Source organism: Lepidochelys kempii, chromosome 10 (assembly GCF_965140285.1).
Source record: "Lepidochelys kempii isolate rLepKem1 chromosome 10, rLepKem1.hap1, whole genome shotgun sequence".
In the NCBI taxonomy this organism is placed as follows: domain Eukaryota; kingdom Metazoa; phylum Chordata; order Testudines; family Cheloniidae; genus Lepidochelys; species Lepidochelys kempii.
Window position 1 is genome coordinate 73965660 of NC_136389.1, and position 15049 is coordinate 73980708.

At 40.0% G+C, this 15049-nt stretch overlaps 1 protein-coding gene across 7 annotated transcripts in view; it reads left to right on the forward strand.

Moving 5' to 3' along the window:
* The window catches only part of MCTP2 (multiple C2 and transmembrane domain containing 2), a 161587-nt gene extending 150416 nt beyond the window's left edge, over positions 1 to 11171 (forward strand). For 5 of the 7 annotated variants that reach the window (XM_073304233.2, XM_073304236.2, XM_073304234.2 and 2 more), the window contains 3 exons: positions 1641 to 1750; positions 6033 to 6130; positions 8414 to 11171. In XM_073304233.2, the coding sequence (XP_073160334.2) occupies positions 1641 to 1750; positions 6033 to 6130; positions 8414 to 8482 (277 nt within the window). In that variant the 3' untranslated portion in view covers positions 8483 to 11171. Of the gene's footprint in view, positions 1 to 1640; positions 1751 to 6032; positions 6131 to 8413 lie in introns of those variants that run through there. The other 2 variants (XM_073304237.2, XM_073304239.2) reach the window with 2 other exon arrangements.
* The last annotated feature ends 3878 nt before the right edge of the window (positions 11172 to 15049 follow it).

The following is a 15049-nucleotide window of genomic DNA, read 5'->3' on the forward strand; positions in this document are numbered from 1 at the left end:
GGCCGGACATATGGGTTATCTGTTGCTTGTCACCCCATCCTGTGCCTTGAAGTGCTTGTCTATGTATCAGTTTAGGCTTCCTGCTGCCATGAGGAATCCTAAGGAGGTCCTTTATCATTTGTCACAACAGAAGGCCTATGACTTATGCCTCACACTAGGAAGCACGGAGGTGGGGGGGTGTCTCTAAATAACCCCTTCCCCCCCCACCCTCCACCACACACACACACACGTTTGTATTTTATAATTACACGCATAGTGGAGTGTAACTGACACTCACTTTTTTTTCTCTTTAACACAAAGTAATTGTCGCAGAGCTACACTTAAATGAGGAGCTGGGTCGGGGCTAAAAATATATCAAATCCATGTGTTGTGGTTCCACTCCATCCATCCCAGCTGTGGTGGAAATGGCCAAGAGATGTATTCCACTCCATGAACAGAGTACTGTTCTGTCCAGCTGCATGGCAGGAAGGCTCAGAGTGCTTAAACACTGTTAATTCTGGTATTTATTTTGGTAACAATGATGTTAAAGAACCCATTGGTATTAATGTGGATGCCCTATGTAATTTCCAAGGAATTCCATTGTAATTCAAAAATGATGTACCATTAAAAAATTGCTACCAAAGTTATTTTTTTAGTTTTTTTTTTAAAGTGACAGTCTGGTTTGTGCCAGAGCTCTGTCACTCTGATTATGCAGTCCGAAGGATTTTTAAGAGCTTAACTGTATTGAGCTGTTTTGTGTTTTGTTTTTAAGTTAAGCTACACAGTTGTGTAATAATTGTGGTAGCCCTTTCACCCTATCTTTCCTTAATATTTTAATACCTCCCTGGAAGTTAAAAATATTTTCCCCCTCCTACAAATTTTGTATGTGAGATGAAGATCATCTTATTTTATAGCCTGATGTTGTTCTGAGTGGTCCACTTTTGACTCTCTTCACCTGCAGGTGATCCATGTAATGCAAGGACACCCTGATCTGTAAATCCACTCATGCTTTAACTAATGCCTTGTACTCCAGTTTGCCTAGTGTTTAGCTGCCACTGCCAGGAAGTAGATGGAGATCAGAGAGGCATAGTGCAAGGGCAACAGGGTAACTGTGAAGAGGCAAGAAATTGCAACTTTCAGTTATTTCACCTCTAGCTCTGACATACAGGGCTAGGTCAGTAGTAACTGGGCTACATGGTGGCCTGAGTGAAATGAACTGAGCTTCTAAGACTTATTCCTAAGGGAGAGTATCGAGACTTGTTCCTCACCTGAGAGTATCATGCCTGAAAATGTTGTCATTCTCAGAAGATACCAAAGACTAAATAAGCATGGTGACTGAATCATGTGCTTCTCCAGAACAAGTCTGAGGCATGTTGGTGACATGAAAAGGCTTGGACTGCTGCTGTCTTGTGACAGTTCCCTAAATAAAAATAGTGATAGACCTGCAATGAGATATGTAGAATCCAGAGACTATTCCCTTTGTAGCACCCAGATGCAGAAATCTACGTATCTGTCTTCCAAAGTCTCTGTGCTTTACTTTACAGTTTATTTATATGCATTGAATATTGCAGAAGGAGTCCCTGAGTTCTTAATGGGCTGTAAGTTATAGACAGCATTTAAGATCAGTAACACTGAAGAGGTTTTCTTATTATTATTTACAGCACATTCAACTGGACAGTGCCTTTCCTGTCGGTCCTGGCCTGCTTAGTTATGACAGCAGTGACAGTTATTTTGTATTTCATACCATTGAGGTACATTGTTTTAATCTGGGGTAAGTGCTTCATAATATTGCATTTGCATGGGAAGAATCCAATATTAATTTATAAGTGGGAATAATAAATCTTTAAACTTGCTGTTACGGGCATCAAATATTTGCCCGTAAGCACTATGAGGATAATAAACACACCCTAAGCCTTGGTGGAAGTGAACATTTGTACTGAAGATCAGACTTTCTGCTGGTAGACTAAGGATTTACCTATTCTGAGCTTTTTCTTGAAGTGTTCTCCTGGTTTACCATAAAGGGAGCCTTAGTGTAGATAAAATGCTGCCAGCATCTTTACTATTGGGTTGTCTAGACTCCAACTGAGCAGAATAAGATGACAGTGGTTGTTAAAAGCCTAATGCCCAAGCTCCCATTGGTGGATCGACACAGCTGGTTGGAAAATTAAGGGAAAGCGAGAGGCACATCCTGGAGGGATCACAAGAGTCCCCTCTGGCTTTGGAATCTATGAACTAACTAGACATGTCTGAAAGGTTTAAACACTAAGGGCCAATCCTGCAAGACGCTGAACTCTGTGGGGGTTGAGGGTGCTCAGCAAATAGCTAGAGGCATTTAACACCTTTCTGGAGTGGGAGATGGATGGGGAGGAATTGGTCAGGATAGTGTGAAGGTACATGGTTAAATTTTACTAGGTGAAAATAGGTTTCAAAATTGTCTGACAGTGCCAAGACTGTGGTATAGTCTCTCATGATAAGTGACAGAAGCCCTGTTGCTGGAGACATTTCAGTCTTGGCTGGACAAAGCACTAACACATGTATTGTACTGTAGACAGCAGCCCTGCAATAGCAGAGTTGAGAGGGTGGACTGTATAACCCAGGAGGTATTTTTCTGGATCTGGTTTCAAAAATGATTTGGGTGAAATACTATTCATTTCTATTACTTGATTGACTTGGTTCTTTCTAGTCAATTCAAGTAACGAAACATGTCCCTGTAAGTTGCATTCCAAAGGAGGGTGAGAGATAAATATATGTCAAGGAAGGGGGGGCAAATGTGCAGGCAAATAGTTGACATTCCTATGGACACAAAGTTGTTATCCAGTTGTATGAAAATAATTTTGGTAAGTGAACAGGTGGCTCAGTAGCTGGTTAGTCCGTAGGAGGTGATAATAAGAACGCATAACAGTAGATTCACATTTAGGAATGGGTGACTGGATTGGAGGAAAATAGGAACCAGCCCACACTTCTGTACACATTTTGAACCACACCTGAAATTGTTGGTAGGCTCACAAAATTTGAGACCCAAAGTCAGCAAGTTGGGCAGTCTCTGCTTCCCTTCAGTTATTATGAGTTCCAAGGTCAGGGGAAAAGTTGTGTGTGAGAGAGAGAGAGATGTATTAGGGGCTGCTTCGAGTCTGGGGAATGGAGCACCCAGGCTAGTACCTCACAGTGTATGTGTAAGACCTAGGAAATCACTTGCCCTTGTGAAATCACCCAGGCCAGCATATCATCAGCTGTCGGGAGTGGGATGTGAGTTGGAAAGAGGGAGCTTAGTTTTGAGGGAGGAATGGGAATGGGGGGGTCAATAAAGAGGTAAAGGAGAAGGATCTGTCTAGGCTGGGAGAAAGAAGTATCTAAACCTTTCAAAGCCATTAAGTATCCAAATATCAGCTGGATCTTCTCAACAAATCTTGTAGCTCTTTGCGTCCTTTCAGAGAAGTTGGACAAAATCCAGTAAAGTCAGGGACATTTCTGAAGGTTTTTGTGTAATCACAATGCAGTGTTTAAAATAATAATAAATTGTGATCGTGTTTTGCTGCTCCCATGGAAGATGCCCGCCTTTACTGGTATATTTGATCTGATGTTCAGGGTTTTGTGTAGTTTCCTGTTCTCACTGCCCATTATAGCAAATCCAGATGTACACGCTTTACAGACCTGATTTTCAGTGGGGCTGTGACTTCTGTGTGCATTTTGCAACCAGGGAATAGAATTTTTGTATGCAGATTTATGCCTGTACTAATAGAGCTCATAATCTGAAAATCAGGCCCTTAATGTATGTCTGTAATAAGAGAAAGTTGGATTTTTTTTCTCAGAATGTTTTTGTCGCCCTTCGTCAATTTCCTTGGTTATTTACAATGCTAAATCTGGTTAGGGGTGAAAGAACAAAAACCAGAGGGCAGGGTAGCCTCATCAAACAGCTTTGCAATGTCACAACGTCATGTAACTGTATGCTTCTGGACAGTGGTCAGCCCTGATTAGTTTTACAGTGATGAATCATCCGCTAATGTCAGTCTAACATTAGGGGCTGGATATGAGGAGGACGAGTGGATGATACTTTCAAAAGCTGGAGCTGGGAGAAAAACAGTAAAATAAATTATTGAACTCAACGAAAGAGCGAATGAAAAGAAAAGAGAGGAGATTCCCGTGAACTAAAAGTTCAGTAACAATATGTTTCTGCCTCAATGTGGAAGACATCCAGAGTACACCAAAGCTATACATCCAGTCAACATCATCTAGACTGACAGGGCCTTCAAATATGATACATGTTAACCAACTACCCTGTGGCAAGGCCTCAAAGGACCTTATGATATTTTCTGTTTTTAAAAATCAGGTACACAGAAAATTGTGTTGGCATTTTGCTACAAGAATATAGCTTAAAAGCTGCATTCATATGTGAAGCAGGTACATTTGAGAGAGAGAGCAGTGAGGGAGGGAGTGGAAGTCATTGCATTTGAAACACACGTGCATAGAAACTACTGTGAAATTTTAGCTTGGGTTGTGATTAGATTAGGTGCTTGTGACCTCTTTCTTTGCTTATAGGATACCAAAATCTTAATTTTCAAGATGCATTATTATTTGCTCTCCTTTTCCTAATAAGACTTAACTCTCCTACGGCACATTTCAGCCTTCCATCTAAAAAGCTTACTACACAGGAGGATAAGCCACATGACAAATTCTTGTTTCCAAATGGGGAAACTGAGTCAAAGAGAAGTTGAGTGGCTTGCCTAAATTGACACTGTCAGAGCTGGGAATAGAGCCCAGGTCTCCTGACTCCCAATGCTGGACCTTGTTCATGTCGTTGCTCAGAGAACAGGCTGGATCAAAGTTGTATGGTGCTCTCCCTCTGATTTAGGATTCACACCTTCCACTTCTACCCACATCAGTAGAGCTGGTCAGAAAATGCCATTTCTGCAAGACTTAAACTGTTCATGGAAAAGGATCTTTTTTGGTAATTTTTAAACTCCAAATTTTTATAATCGTTTTTTTAACGTTTTTTAAACAAAGTTCTGATTTTCTGATTAGAAACAACTTTTTGTTTTGAAATTTAAGGTAATTCAAGGAAAAATAAATATGTAATTAAAAATGGTCAAAATTGAAACAAAACATTTTGGAATTCTCAAAATGAAACTCTTTGATCCACCTAAATTAAACTTATTTTAAATATTTGGCTCACAGACACTTTTGAGAGTTTTAACTTTTTGGCCTGATTCAGGCCAGGAAAATTTTTTGATATCTAAAATTTTTTATGGGATAAGAAAATTGTGATCTGCCCAGCACGCCTGGTGAGCCCTGATTCCACTGCTGGGACCATCTCCAGCTAAGCACAGTTTGGCTATCTCTGCAGAGCAAACTAGGAATGACATTGCAACGCTTAGTAAATCAAGTTATCAACCTTAGTCAGATCAAAAAATAAAATCCTAATAAGTTTTCACAGTTTCCCACAGCATCAAAGTACAATCAATGTGTCAAATCTGGCTCTGCAGTGAAAGGATAAAAAGCTATGAAACATGCTGGGGGCGGGGTAGATATCCTCAGTCGCTTTCTTTTTCAAACTAAACAAGAAAAAAAAAAAACCTCCTCTGTCCCATTTCTCTCTCCACCCTCCAGCCTCCTATATTTTCCCTCAAGCTTCAGGAGAGGACCACATTTAGTCTAATGATGCTATATTTCAAAGCAGAATGGGCTGTTAGTTCATGTATTCCCCACCACTACCACCTTCCCCCCCCCCCCCCCAAAAAAAAAAGAAAAAAGAAAAAGATGATGGGTTCCACAGTTTCTGCTTTTTCAGCCACTGCCTCTCTGCTGGTATGGTAATGGGATTTTCACCACCCAAGTAAAGCAGAGTCTTTATATAATAATTCCCTTTCCTTCCTTCCTTCCAAAAGGCATTTGTGAATGATTCCACATGACAGCAACACGTGCATGACTTGAAGTCAAGTCATTGTTTTCACACTCATTTTTACTTGTGAATTTCTGTTTTTCACCCCACTTGCCTGAGCAATTAAAAATAACTAGATAAATAAACTGGGTTTGTATTGTTTTGTTTTGTTTTTCAGGCATAAATAAATTTACTAAGAAGTTTAGAAATCCCTATGCCATCGACAATAATGAGTTACTAGATTTCCTCTCCAGGGTACCATCTGATGTTCAAAAGGTAATGAATGGCCACCACCAATGGGGGCATCAAGCAGGACTCAGAGTTCCCAGCACTATGCTTGGGGAATACAATGCCGAAGCATTTTGAATAACAGAGATAAGGTGTCAGGAAAATCCATAAAGGGGGCAAGGAAAGTGAGGGAGAGGGGAGCTGAAAACCTTTGTCGGACGCATAAGATGATAGAAGAAAAATTTATCCTGAAGAGAGCAACTTAAAAATGATCTTGAACTTGCACAGCATGGTGATGAACTATTGGTTTGTTCACCTTTTTGCTCTGATACTTGTATGGACGGCGGGGGAGGAGGGAGGATACAATCTCTCTGAGTGACAGAGATAACTATCCAAAGGGTTTTACTGCATTCCCTGTCCCCTCATGCAGGAGTGGGAGGATGATTCCATGACTTTGTGCTTGCTGTGATCTGCTTTGGGCCAGTTGCCATCCTAATTTCTTCTTCCCCCACCCACCTTGAATGCAGGGTTTCTTTGGACAATGCTATGCTCACCTTTTATGGCGCAGAGACTTGAGATTTGTATAAAATAACCGTGATCAAGAAGATTGATCTTTTACCAGCATGGAATTATAACTTTCAGTCGAGCCAGGATCCCCCTTCCCCCACTTCAGTCATGTCTTTTTTTTTTTTTTTAAAAGCACTGTATTCAATAATCTTGTCCAGCTGGCTGCAAATTATCTGAACAGTGGGTCTTTTAGAATGTTGAGATCCATTTATTTCTCCCGGTGGAAGGAAAATAGTCTTACTGGGTGGCAAATCACACAAAATAAAACAAAAGAAACAATCCTTTATAATCAGCCAGAATCTTATAACCAAGGGCCCTGATTCTGCTCCCCCCCACCACCCCCAATCACACTGAAATAACTTTTTACTCAAGCAGTAGTACTTGCAGAGTGCGGTGCTGCTCACTGCAAATAAGAGGATCACAATCTAGCCCATAGTGATTTTACTCTGTTGGAGATTGGAAAATGATTGTCTCCATGCGGTGTCAATGCAGCTGGTAGAAACACAGTTGGAAAAGGTTTCCCACAACATTTGTTTCAAGAGATCACCAGATTGGTTTATGGTAGTGCAATAGCTAGAGAAAAATATCTCTATAGATTGGGGCGGGAGGGGGGGAGCTAAACAGAAATAATCACAGAGACATTAAGCTTAAGTGTATTTGTATTTTTGTTGTTGCTGTTCCAGAATGCACTGGATTTGCAGAGATGGTTTGCACTTGTCCTTTAATGTTTATATGTAAAGATAAGCTGCTTTTCTATTTGTGTTTTATTTAAGATTTACATTTATAACATTTTCCTGACTGGTTTCCGTCATCCTCGGGGAGCTTCACTGAGCTCTCTAAGGAAGGTGATGCTATTTTCTATGAGGAAGCATTGGTAAAACACATATGAAGGGATATACCATCCTAGGGGAGTTTTGCCATAAATGCTAAAAAAAAAATAGTGAATACATTTGGCATCTGATACAAGAATCTAATTAAAACCATTCCCAGGCAATAGCAAAACCATCTCTGCCTGTTCCACTTAAAATGTTGCTAAAGCACCTTTGTTTCGTTTTGCTAGTACTATGAGTTAAAAAATACCCCCAGTATCGTAGCCTGTTACTGTATGCCAGCAGCACATGGCCTGGACAAAAGGCACAGAAGCATGGAAAAGTGGCGTACTCTTTGTAAGATTCTCATGATTTCAATGGGGCCGCTTTTCAGTTATGCAGCAGACAGTTTGCGATTGGGAATTACACCACATTTGGATTTATCACAGATGTTTTAACCGTTATATCGCAATTGAAATTGCTGTGGGGAAGTAGGGGAAAATCTTTGTTTCGTTTCTGTTCGGGAAAATATTTTTCCTCTTTACAATGATAAAGCATGTCTCTGTACAGTTTTGAGACTACTCTGACCTTACTGAATATTGGGATCCACTTGCTTTATCATTCCCAAGAGAGTCTTATTAAACTTATAGGTTAATGCAAGCAAAAAAAAAGACTGCTTTTTTTTTTTTTTTTTATCTGGCATTGCTGAGATCAGGTAGTGCCCCATGCATCTCATTAGAAAAATCTGCTTTTAATATTTTGGTTTCAAGAAATGATGCATGACTTCTCAAATCCTTCCTGCAATTAATCCCCCATGTTCCTGTGTTTAGAAAATGATTCATTACTTTTGAACCTTCCTTAGTTTCCCTTGGTTTGTCCTTGGGGAGCCATTAACACACACTGTAGTGAGCTAGAGTTACCTAACTGCAAACGTCATGTCTATTTGTTTTTACAGGTGCAGCGTGCTGAATTGAAACCATACAGCAGCTCCAGTCCCCTCAGGAAGAAACGGAGTACTCTCTAGGATGCAGACAGATTTTGGAATGCAACATCCTCCTCCATATACACATACATACATACATACAGTTTTTTCTCCCCACACCCTTTTTTTGGTTCAGATCAACACTTTAATACCTGCCATGGGCCCAGGATGGTTCCATACATTTTCTGATGTGCACATATCCTGGGCTGCCTTTCTTTTTGGCGTAGAGGCCTCATCCAACCAGAGCAGGGACGAATTAGTGGGTGGAGAAGAGCACAAGTGCGTGTTCCATTTTTTTACTTGGATTATTAGGGTAAGACCGAATGTTGCAGCTCTCCTTGTTTGTATGTAGCAAGATATAATTCTGCCTAGTGTAGTAGATCAGCTAAGCTGATGTGAGGAGATGCTCTGAACTAATTTTTAACATATCCAACAGATTTGCATTAAGATACGAGGCCTATTCTTTTCTCAGTTAAATCACAGTGCATAGAAGGGTTTAAACTCTGAATTAACAAGTCTTTGATACCCTGCTTCTGTTCAAGCAGTGTATATTTTGAAAAGTTGTTATCATAATTGCCAGAAACAGCTAGAAGCTCCCACAGTATCTCAATTTCATCCAGCACTTGTGTTTTTAAAAACTGCTGTTAACTCCTTGATGCCAGAATTGCCTGACATGAGGTCCATTGCTGGCAATGGACACACCAGGATCCGCCATTGTGAAAGGGTTAAGAGAATTTGCGAACCTGAAAAGACTGTATTTCTGACTTGCTATTTATAATTCCATCTCACCAGATTTTTCAGCATAACTGTTGCTTTTGTCTAAATCTGGAGATGTCAACACTACAACTCTCGAAGAAAAATATTTTGTAGCCTTAAAGATGCAACATCTTGGGCAGGAGGAGAGCACTACGCCCAAAGCGGTGTTGTAAATATGTTGCTTTGCTGTAATAGTTCTCAAACTTGGGTCCATTGACCATCAATGTTCTATGGAGTCTTTCCTGGTGCCTTTCAGAATGAAATGGTAAGAGGTCCAAGCAATGAAGAACTGGTGTTTTGATAGTAGAGGTGAGTCCATGAGAAAATTTTAATTCTCCCAATTATCTAAGTCCTTATATAACATTTCTTGTCCACAGAACTCAATGCATTACGAAGTTGGGTAACCATTGTTTCCCATTTCACAGATGGGGAAAACTGAGGCACAGGGAGGCAAAAGTTTATGCTGCTAAATCACTTGAGGCGATGTTGACTTGACTAGAACCTAAGTCTTGTGACACCCCTCAGCCCCCCATCCACTGACCTGCCCTGAAGTGGTTCACAGAACAAAGAAACCAGAGAACCACAGGATACAGATTACTTGAAAATGCATTATTTAGAAATAAATCTGATTAATCAATGGCTGTAAATATAGGCCTACCTTTATTGGCAGACCTGTCTTGAACAGAGTTATATCATGGTAGCCAGCACTGCCCCCTGCAAAAGAAATGGGATTGTGATAGTGAATGGATTATTACTCAGATTCAGTAATTTTCTAATAGTTTATTTTTCAAAGTTGTTTTAACAATGTTTACAATGCCTTCATTGAAGGAGAGGAAATTTTTTCATACAAGATTTAATTTTATAAACAAGGTATTTCACTGGGATCTCATGTTGTAGGTATATGTGAAAGACTAGCAAATGAATTAGCCCTCATTTAAAAAGGAAATGTGTGCTGTGTATAGTATACATACCTATGTATATGCATACATATATAATGTATGTACGTATATGCATATATATGTTTTTGTTATGTGTATCCTTATGTACATGTGCACACACATTTGGATTGCAGTTAAAAAATCTTCAAAGAAAATGTTTATGAAAACCGCCAAAGATTCTAAAGCTTATCTTGTGTCTGTTCTTTTTCATTTTGTATCTTTCCCGGTATGTCTTTCTGGCTGAGTCAGATCTCTGCATGATTTGATTTACTTCAAGTTAATGAAGCCGGTTGGAAAGAGCCTTGTAGAAATTATAAAAGATCCAGTAAATCTCCTATTTGTACAAACAGTAGATATGCACCGACCCCTTTTGTTAAACCAGTTACTCAATCTTCTGTGTAAACAATGCCTCATTGTCTCACTCTAAACTATCATCTAGTTTATCATACTGTCGTCTGTAATTTTGTAAGGACCAAAGTCAGCCATTTTTAAACACATGTGAGATCTGTTCATTTATTTGAATGAAAACATTCAAAAGGAGCAAAAATACTTTATTTGAATGGAAGGTGGGACCAATATTTTAATAGTATTTTTTTCTATAGAATTTTCCACATGAACTGATTGCTGTTCAGGAGACAGGGTAATGTCTATTTTTTTTAAATGTAGGTATGCTAAATTTCAGACTAGTTTGTATTAGATTATTATGCTGGAGACACACAAACATAAGAGTTTTGCTATGTTCCAGTACCTATATATGTTGCAAAGAGCTGTTTGTTATGATAAATATTTTGAAATACAATAAACATTTGATCTTAAGTTGTTTTGCTTTTAATTAATCTAATCAGAATATATATTTCCTATTCATTGTAGAACATTTACTGTGGTACAGTACTTAACATCTGACCATACAAAGTAAGCACATTATATTGAAAGTACATGTCTTGACAGAAAGGAAGTGCAGTATAACAATAACAGCAGAGAATTGGGATTTGGAATGGAAGCCATGCTGCTATGGGGAACAAAGAGTGGTGTAGGGACTGGCGTGGAGGAAGTGGCCATCTGTACAAATCCAAACACAAGTATCCTGTTATCTACAGGATTTCTCTATGGGTCTCAGCCCATCCACAGGTTTGGAGGGGTTCCCAACTCCCTCCTTGACTTAAGGAGTTCTCCAGTCCTCACATACAGGACCTGACCTTGGGAGATTGATTGCTCCACATTCAAATGACCAATCTCTGTCTTCACAGTACTCTTCACTTGGTCCAGAATGGTGGGGTGTGTTTTTGTTTTACAACCACACTCACGTCACAATTGGTGCAGGTGTTATTTTAAGTAAGGTATTTATATAATGGAAATGTCAATGCACATATAATAGCGTTTACATCCCAAACTCTCAAACTATCATAATGCATTCCAAAACACAAACCTGACCATGGGTCCCTGTACGGACTAGAGATAAGTTAGCTGTGCACACATGTACATATACACTGCATGGACAGTTGTGCAAATATCGGATCTGAGATGTACCCACCAATTGAGTATTTCTCCATACATTTGGCCAAACAAGCTGCTTCTGAAAAGTTGTTTTTTGTGAATGCACATAACTAAAATTTTTTCCTTGAACAGTCATATCAGTTAAGTTCTGTCACTAAAATGCATATCCTGGAAAGCAGGCAACAAAAGGTTGTTAAGCCTGAATAAAGCATATCCATTTAAAATGTCAAACAAATATTGACCGATTTCCTTTTTTTGGGGGGTGGCGGGGGTTGAGGGACAGGTATTTGCCATGCTTTTATTTTAACCTTAAGTGATGTCAGTTCCTACCACTATGCCACTACTTATTTATTTCAATAAAATGTGGGTACAGTGGAAGTAGAGGGAAATGTAAGGAGTGGCTGGGGTTTTGGTTTGCTTTTGGGGGGGAGGGCTTTTCTGTTTTTTTTTTTAAAACTCGGTACATACAAAGTTATCTGTTAGAAACTGTATTTTTTAATCCATCATATTTTGCATCTTTAAAGGGACACTATCCAATTCATTATTTTTTCAACTGATTGATTTAAAAATAGCATTTTTCGGATAGAAAATCCTTTAAATAGTATGTCCTGTTTTTTGCGGGGCGGGGAGTTCAGTCCTTTAAAAGAGGATGATGATGTTTATAAGAGTCTTTTTAGCCACAAAAGAGATGGCTCTGATCCTACAGCTGGTTTCATTTGATTGGTGTCTGGGGGATTGGTGCTCTCACAAACCAAAGAAATAGAAAGTAAAATTATGGGAACTTTTCAGTTTTATTAATCAATAGCAACGATAAGTTTAAATTTTATTGCTAATTTTAAGTTAATGGTGTCCCCTTAAATGGCGGCTGTTTTGTAATTCAGGTAATGCAGACTTTTAGTAACTTCCATTTTCTTGCTGCGTATGAAATATTTTATCTTTAGCCTTTGACACATTTTAAAAACACTTGTGCAGTGTGTATTCTACCTCCTGTTAAAATAGCTCAGAGAGCTCAAATGAATCTCTGAGGAAAAGTAACTAATTGTCTTAATTGTCCTGTGATTCTTCATGCCCTTCCCTTAATACCATTTTTTATTTTCTTTGAAAGAGTTTTTTATGCTTGCTTGATGGTGCTGGACTTGAATAGTACTTGACAAGACTGTTTTTAGGATATAGAACTTTAATAACATTGAAGTTTCCTACTCGCTTCTTCATCAATGTTCTTCAACTCTGACCACCCTTACAGAACAATTGGCAGTTCAGGTTCCTAGATCAGCAGTTCTCAAACTGTAGGTCAGGACCCCAAAGTGGGTCACAAGCCCATGTTAATATGGTCACCAAGGCTGGCGTTAAACTTTCTGGGACCCGGGGCCAAAGCCCAAGCCCCATTGCCAATGGCCGAAGCCAAAGCCTGAGCCCCACTGACTGAGGCTGAAGCACTTTGGCTTTGGCCCCTCTTCCCAGGGTGGCAGGGCTGAGGCAGGCTCAGGCTTCAGCCCTCCCCGCCCCCACACCCTTCTGGGGTCATGAAGTAATATTGGTTATCAGAAGGGGGTTGCGGTGTAATGAAGTTTGAGAACCCCTGATCTAGATTATAATCGGTGACCTCTTCAACTGGGATTGAGGTGAGTAGCAATTGTGATGGCAGTTCATTCAATATAGGCACCTGTCTATTAGGAAATAGACTGAAATCCACTAACTCACTTTATATAGGCCACTAACCAACAGATGGTAACAGCCCACTACCAACCTGAGCCAATCTGTCGCTACCAGTCTGAACAGTCTGGGGGAGAAAGATTTACTATTGCCAGTGTTCTACGCCATTCACTTTTTTTTTTTTTGAGAACCTGATCCTTCAAGCACCCCAACATGCAGAACTGACATTGACTTCCCCTAACATCAAGAGCATTGCACTAGAGATGAGTTTGGGGAGGGGGGGTTATTAAGTTCTTTTTCAAATAAGATTAATAAAATGCCTCTTAACCAAACTCCAATCTTTAGATTCTCAGCCCTTTAAACTAAGTTGATAGTCTGAGAAATGTTAGTTTTGGCTTTAGAGACTGTGGTGTGTGTTGGAAGTGAATCCTCTTCTGATTCAATATTGTACTTGCATTTTATCTGTAAAGCTGCATGTGTTAGTGCCCTGGTGCATCCACCCCTTCAAATCACACAGCGGCACGATAAGAATATCTGCTCTTTAGAATCCATAAAGTTAGCAACTCAGAGGGAGGCTGAGATACTACAAATGATTGTTAATCTGGCGTGTTGCAGATGGAGTGTTTTAATCGTTCTCAAATTCGGAAAAGTTGAGCCAGTTGAAACGCCATCATTTCTGGGTTGAGGTTCTATCAGGTGATTCATTGCGGGGAAGGGAACCCTGCAACAACCAAAATCTTATAGTACCAAGGGAATATAATGTGAGAAAAAGACATGTTTTATTTAACATATACATAATCATTACTCATTTTGTTTGGGTCATTTCAGGTGCACCATTATGGGCTTACATCACTTTTTTATCGGCTATTTCTCCCCCGCCCCCCCATGTTTTGATTTAAAAAATGCCGTGTTTAAGGAGGATTTAGAAAGCTTTGAAAAATGGATTTGTGCTACTTTAATATATATAAGCCTGAAACGTCTATTCCAGGGCGACGAGGAACTGTGGTAGCTGGTCATGATGCTTAACGCAGCATAATTTATGTAGTAGAAACTAAAGTTGTGAGTGGAAATTCTGAGGGTGCATGTGACCAATGGGCTGGAGATCTCCCCCCCCCCCAACCCCCCAAGTGTGTTGGACTGAACTAGATGATACCTGCCTTTAATTGGAGGAGGCGAGGAGAGAGGTAGAACATATGCTGACTTAATTGGAACCAAGGTTCTGACCCTCAGCTTTCTTGGGCTAGTGCAAAGCAGCCCTCAAGCCACCTAACTAGACCCTAGCCTTGCATTGGGGAATCCAATGAGTGGGGAACAGGAGACACGTAAAGGTTATCCCTACCTCCTGCAATCACCATCTGCTTGAATGGAGCAGCCCCCAGTGTATAGAGGAGTGGGGGGAAAAGATAACGGATGAATATATTCAAATAATATGAAGTCTGATGGAAATAGAAAAGTGGCCCTGGGTGTGTTGGGGACCACTAATATAGAGATTCCTTTTCCTGTCCCAAATACTAGTGCTAGCTTTTCCAGTAGGTGAGAATGAATTTCCCAGTGTCAGCCTCCACACATTTGGGTGAGTGCCGGGGTAGAAGGAGAGACAAGCCTCTGGTAACATACTTGCTTGCACAGGTATCACCATGGCCTCCGACCGAATAGAATGTCAGACCTGTTCAGGTGTGGGTGACTCTTACCATCCAGGTGGTGGAGTCTCATAGAAGTGATACAAGTCATCAGACTTGGGATCCTCAGCTCCAAAATATGCAACCAT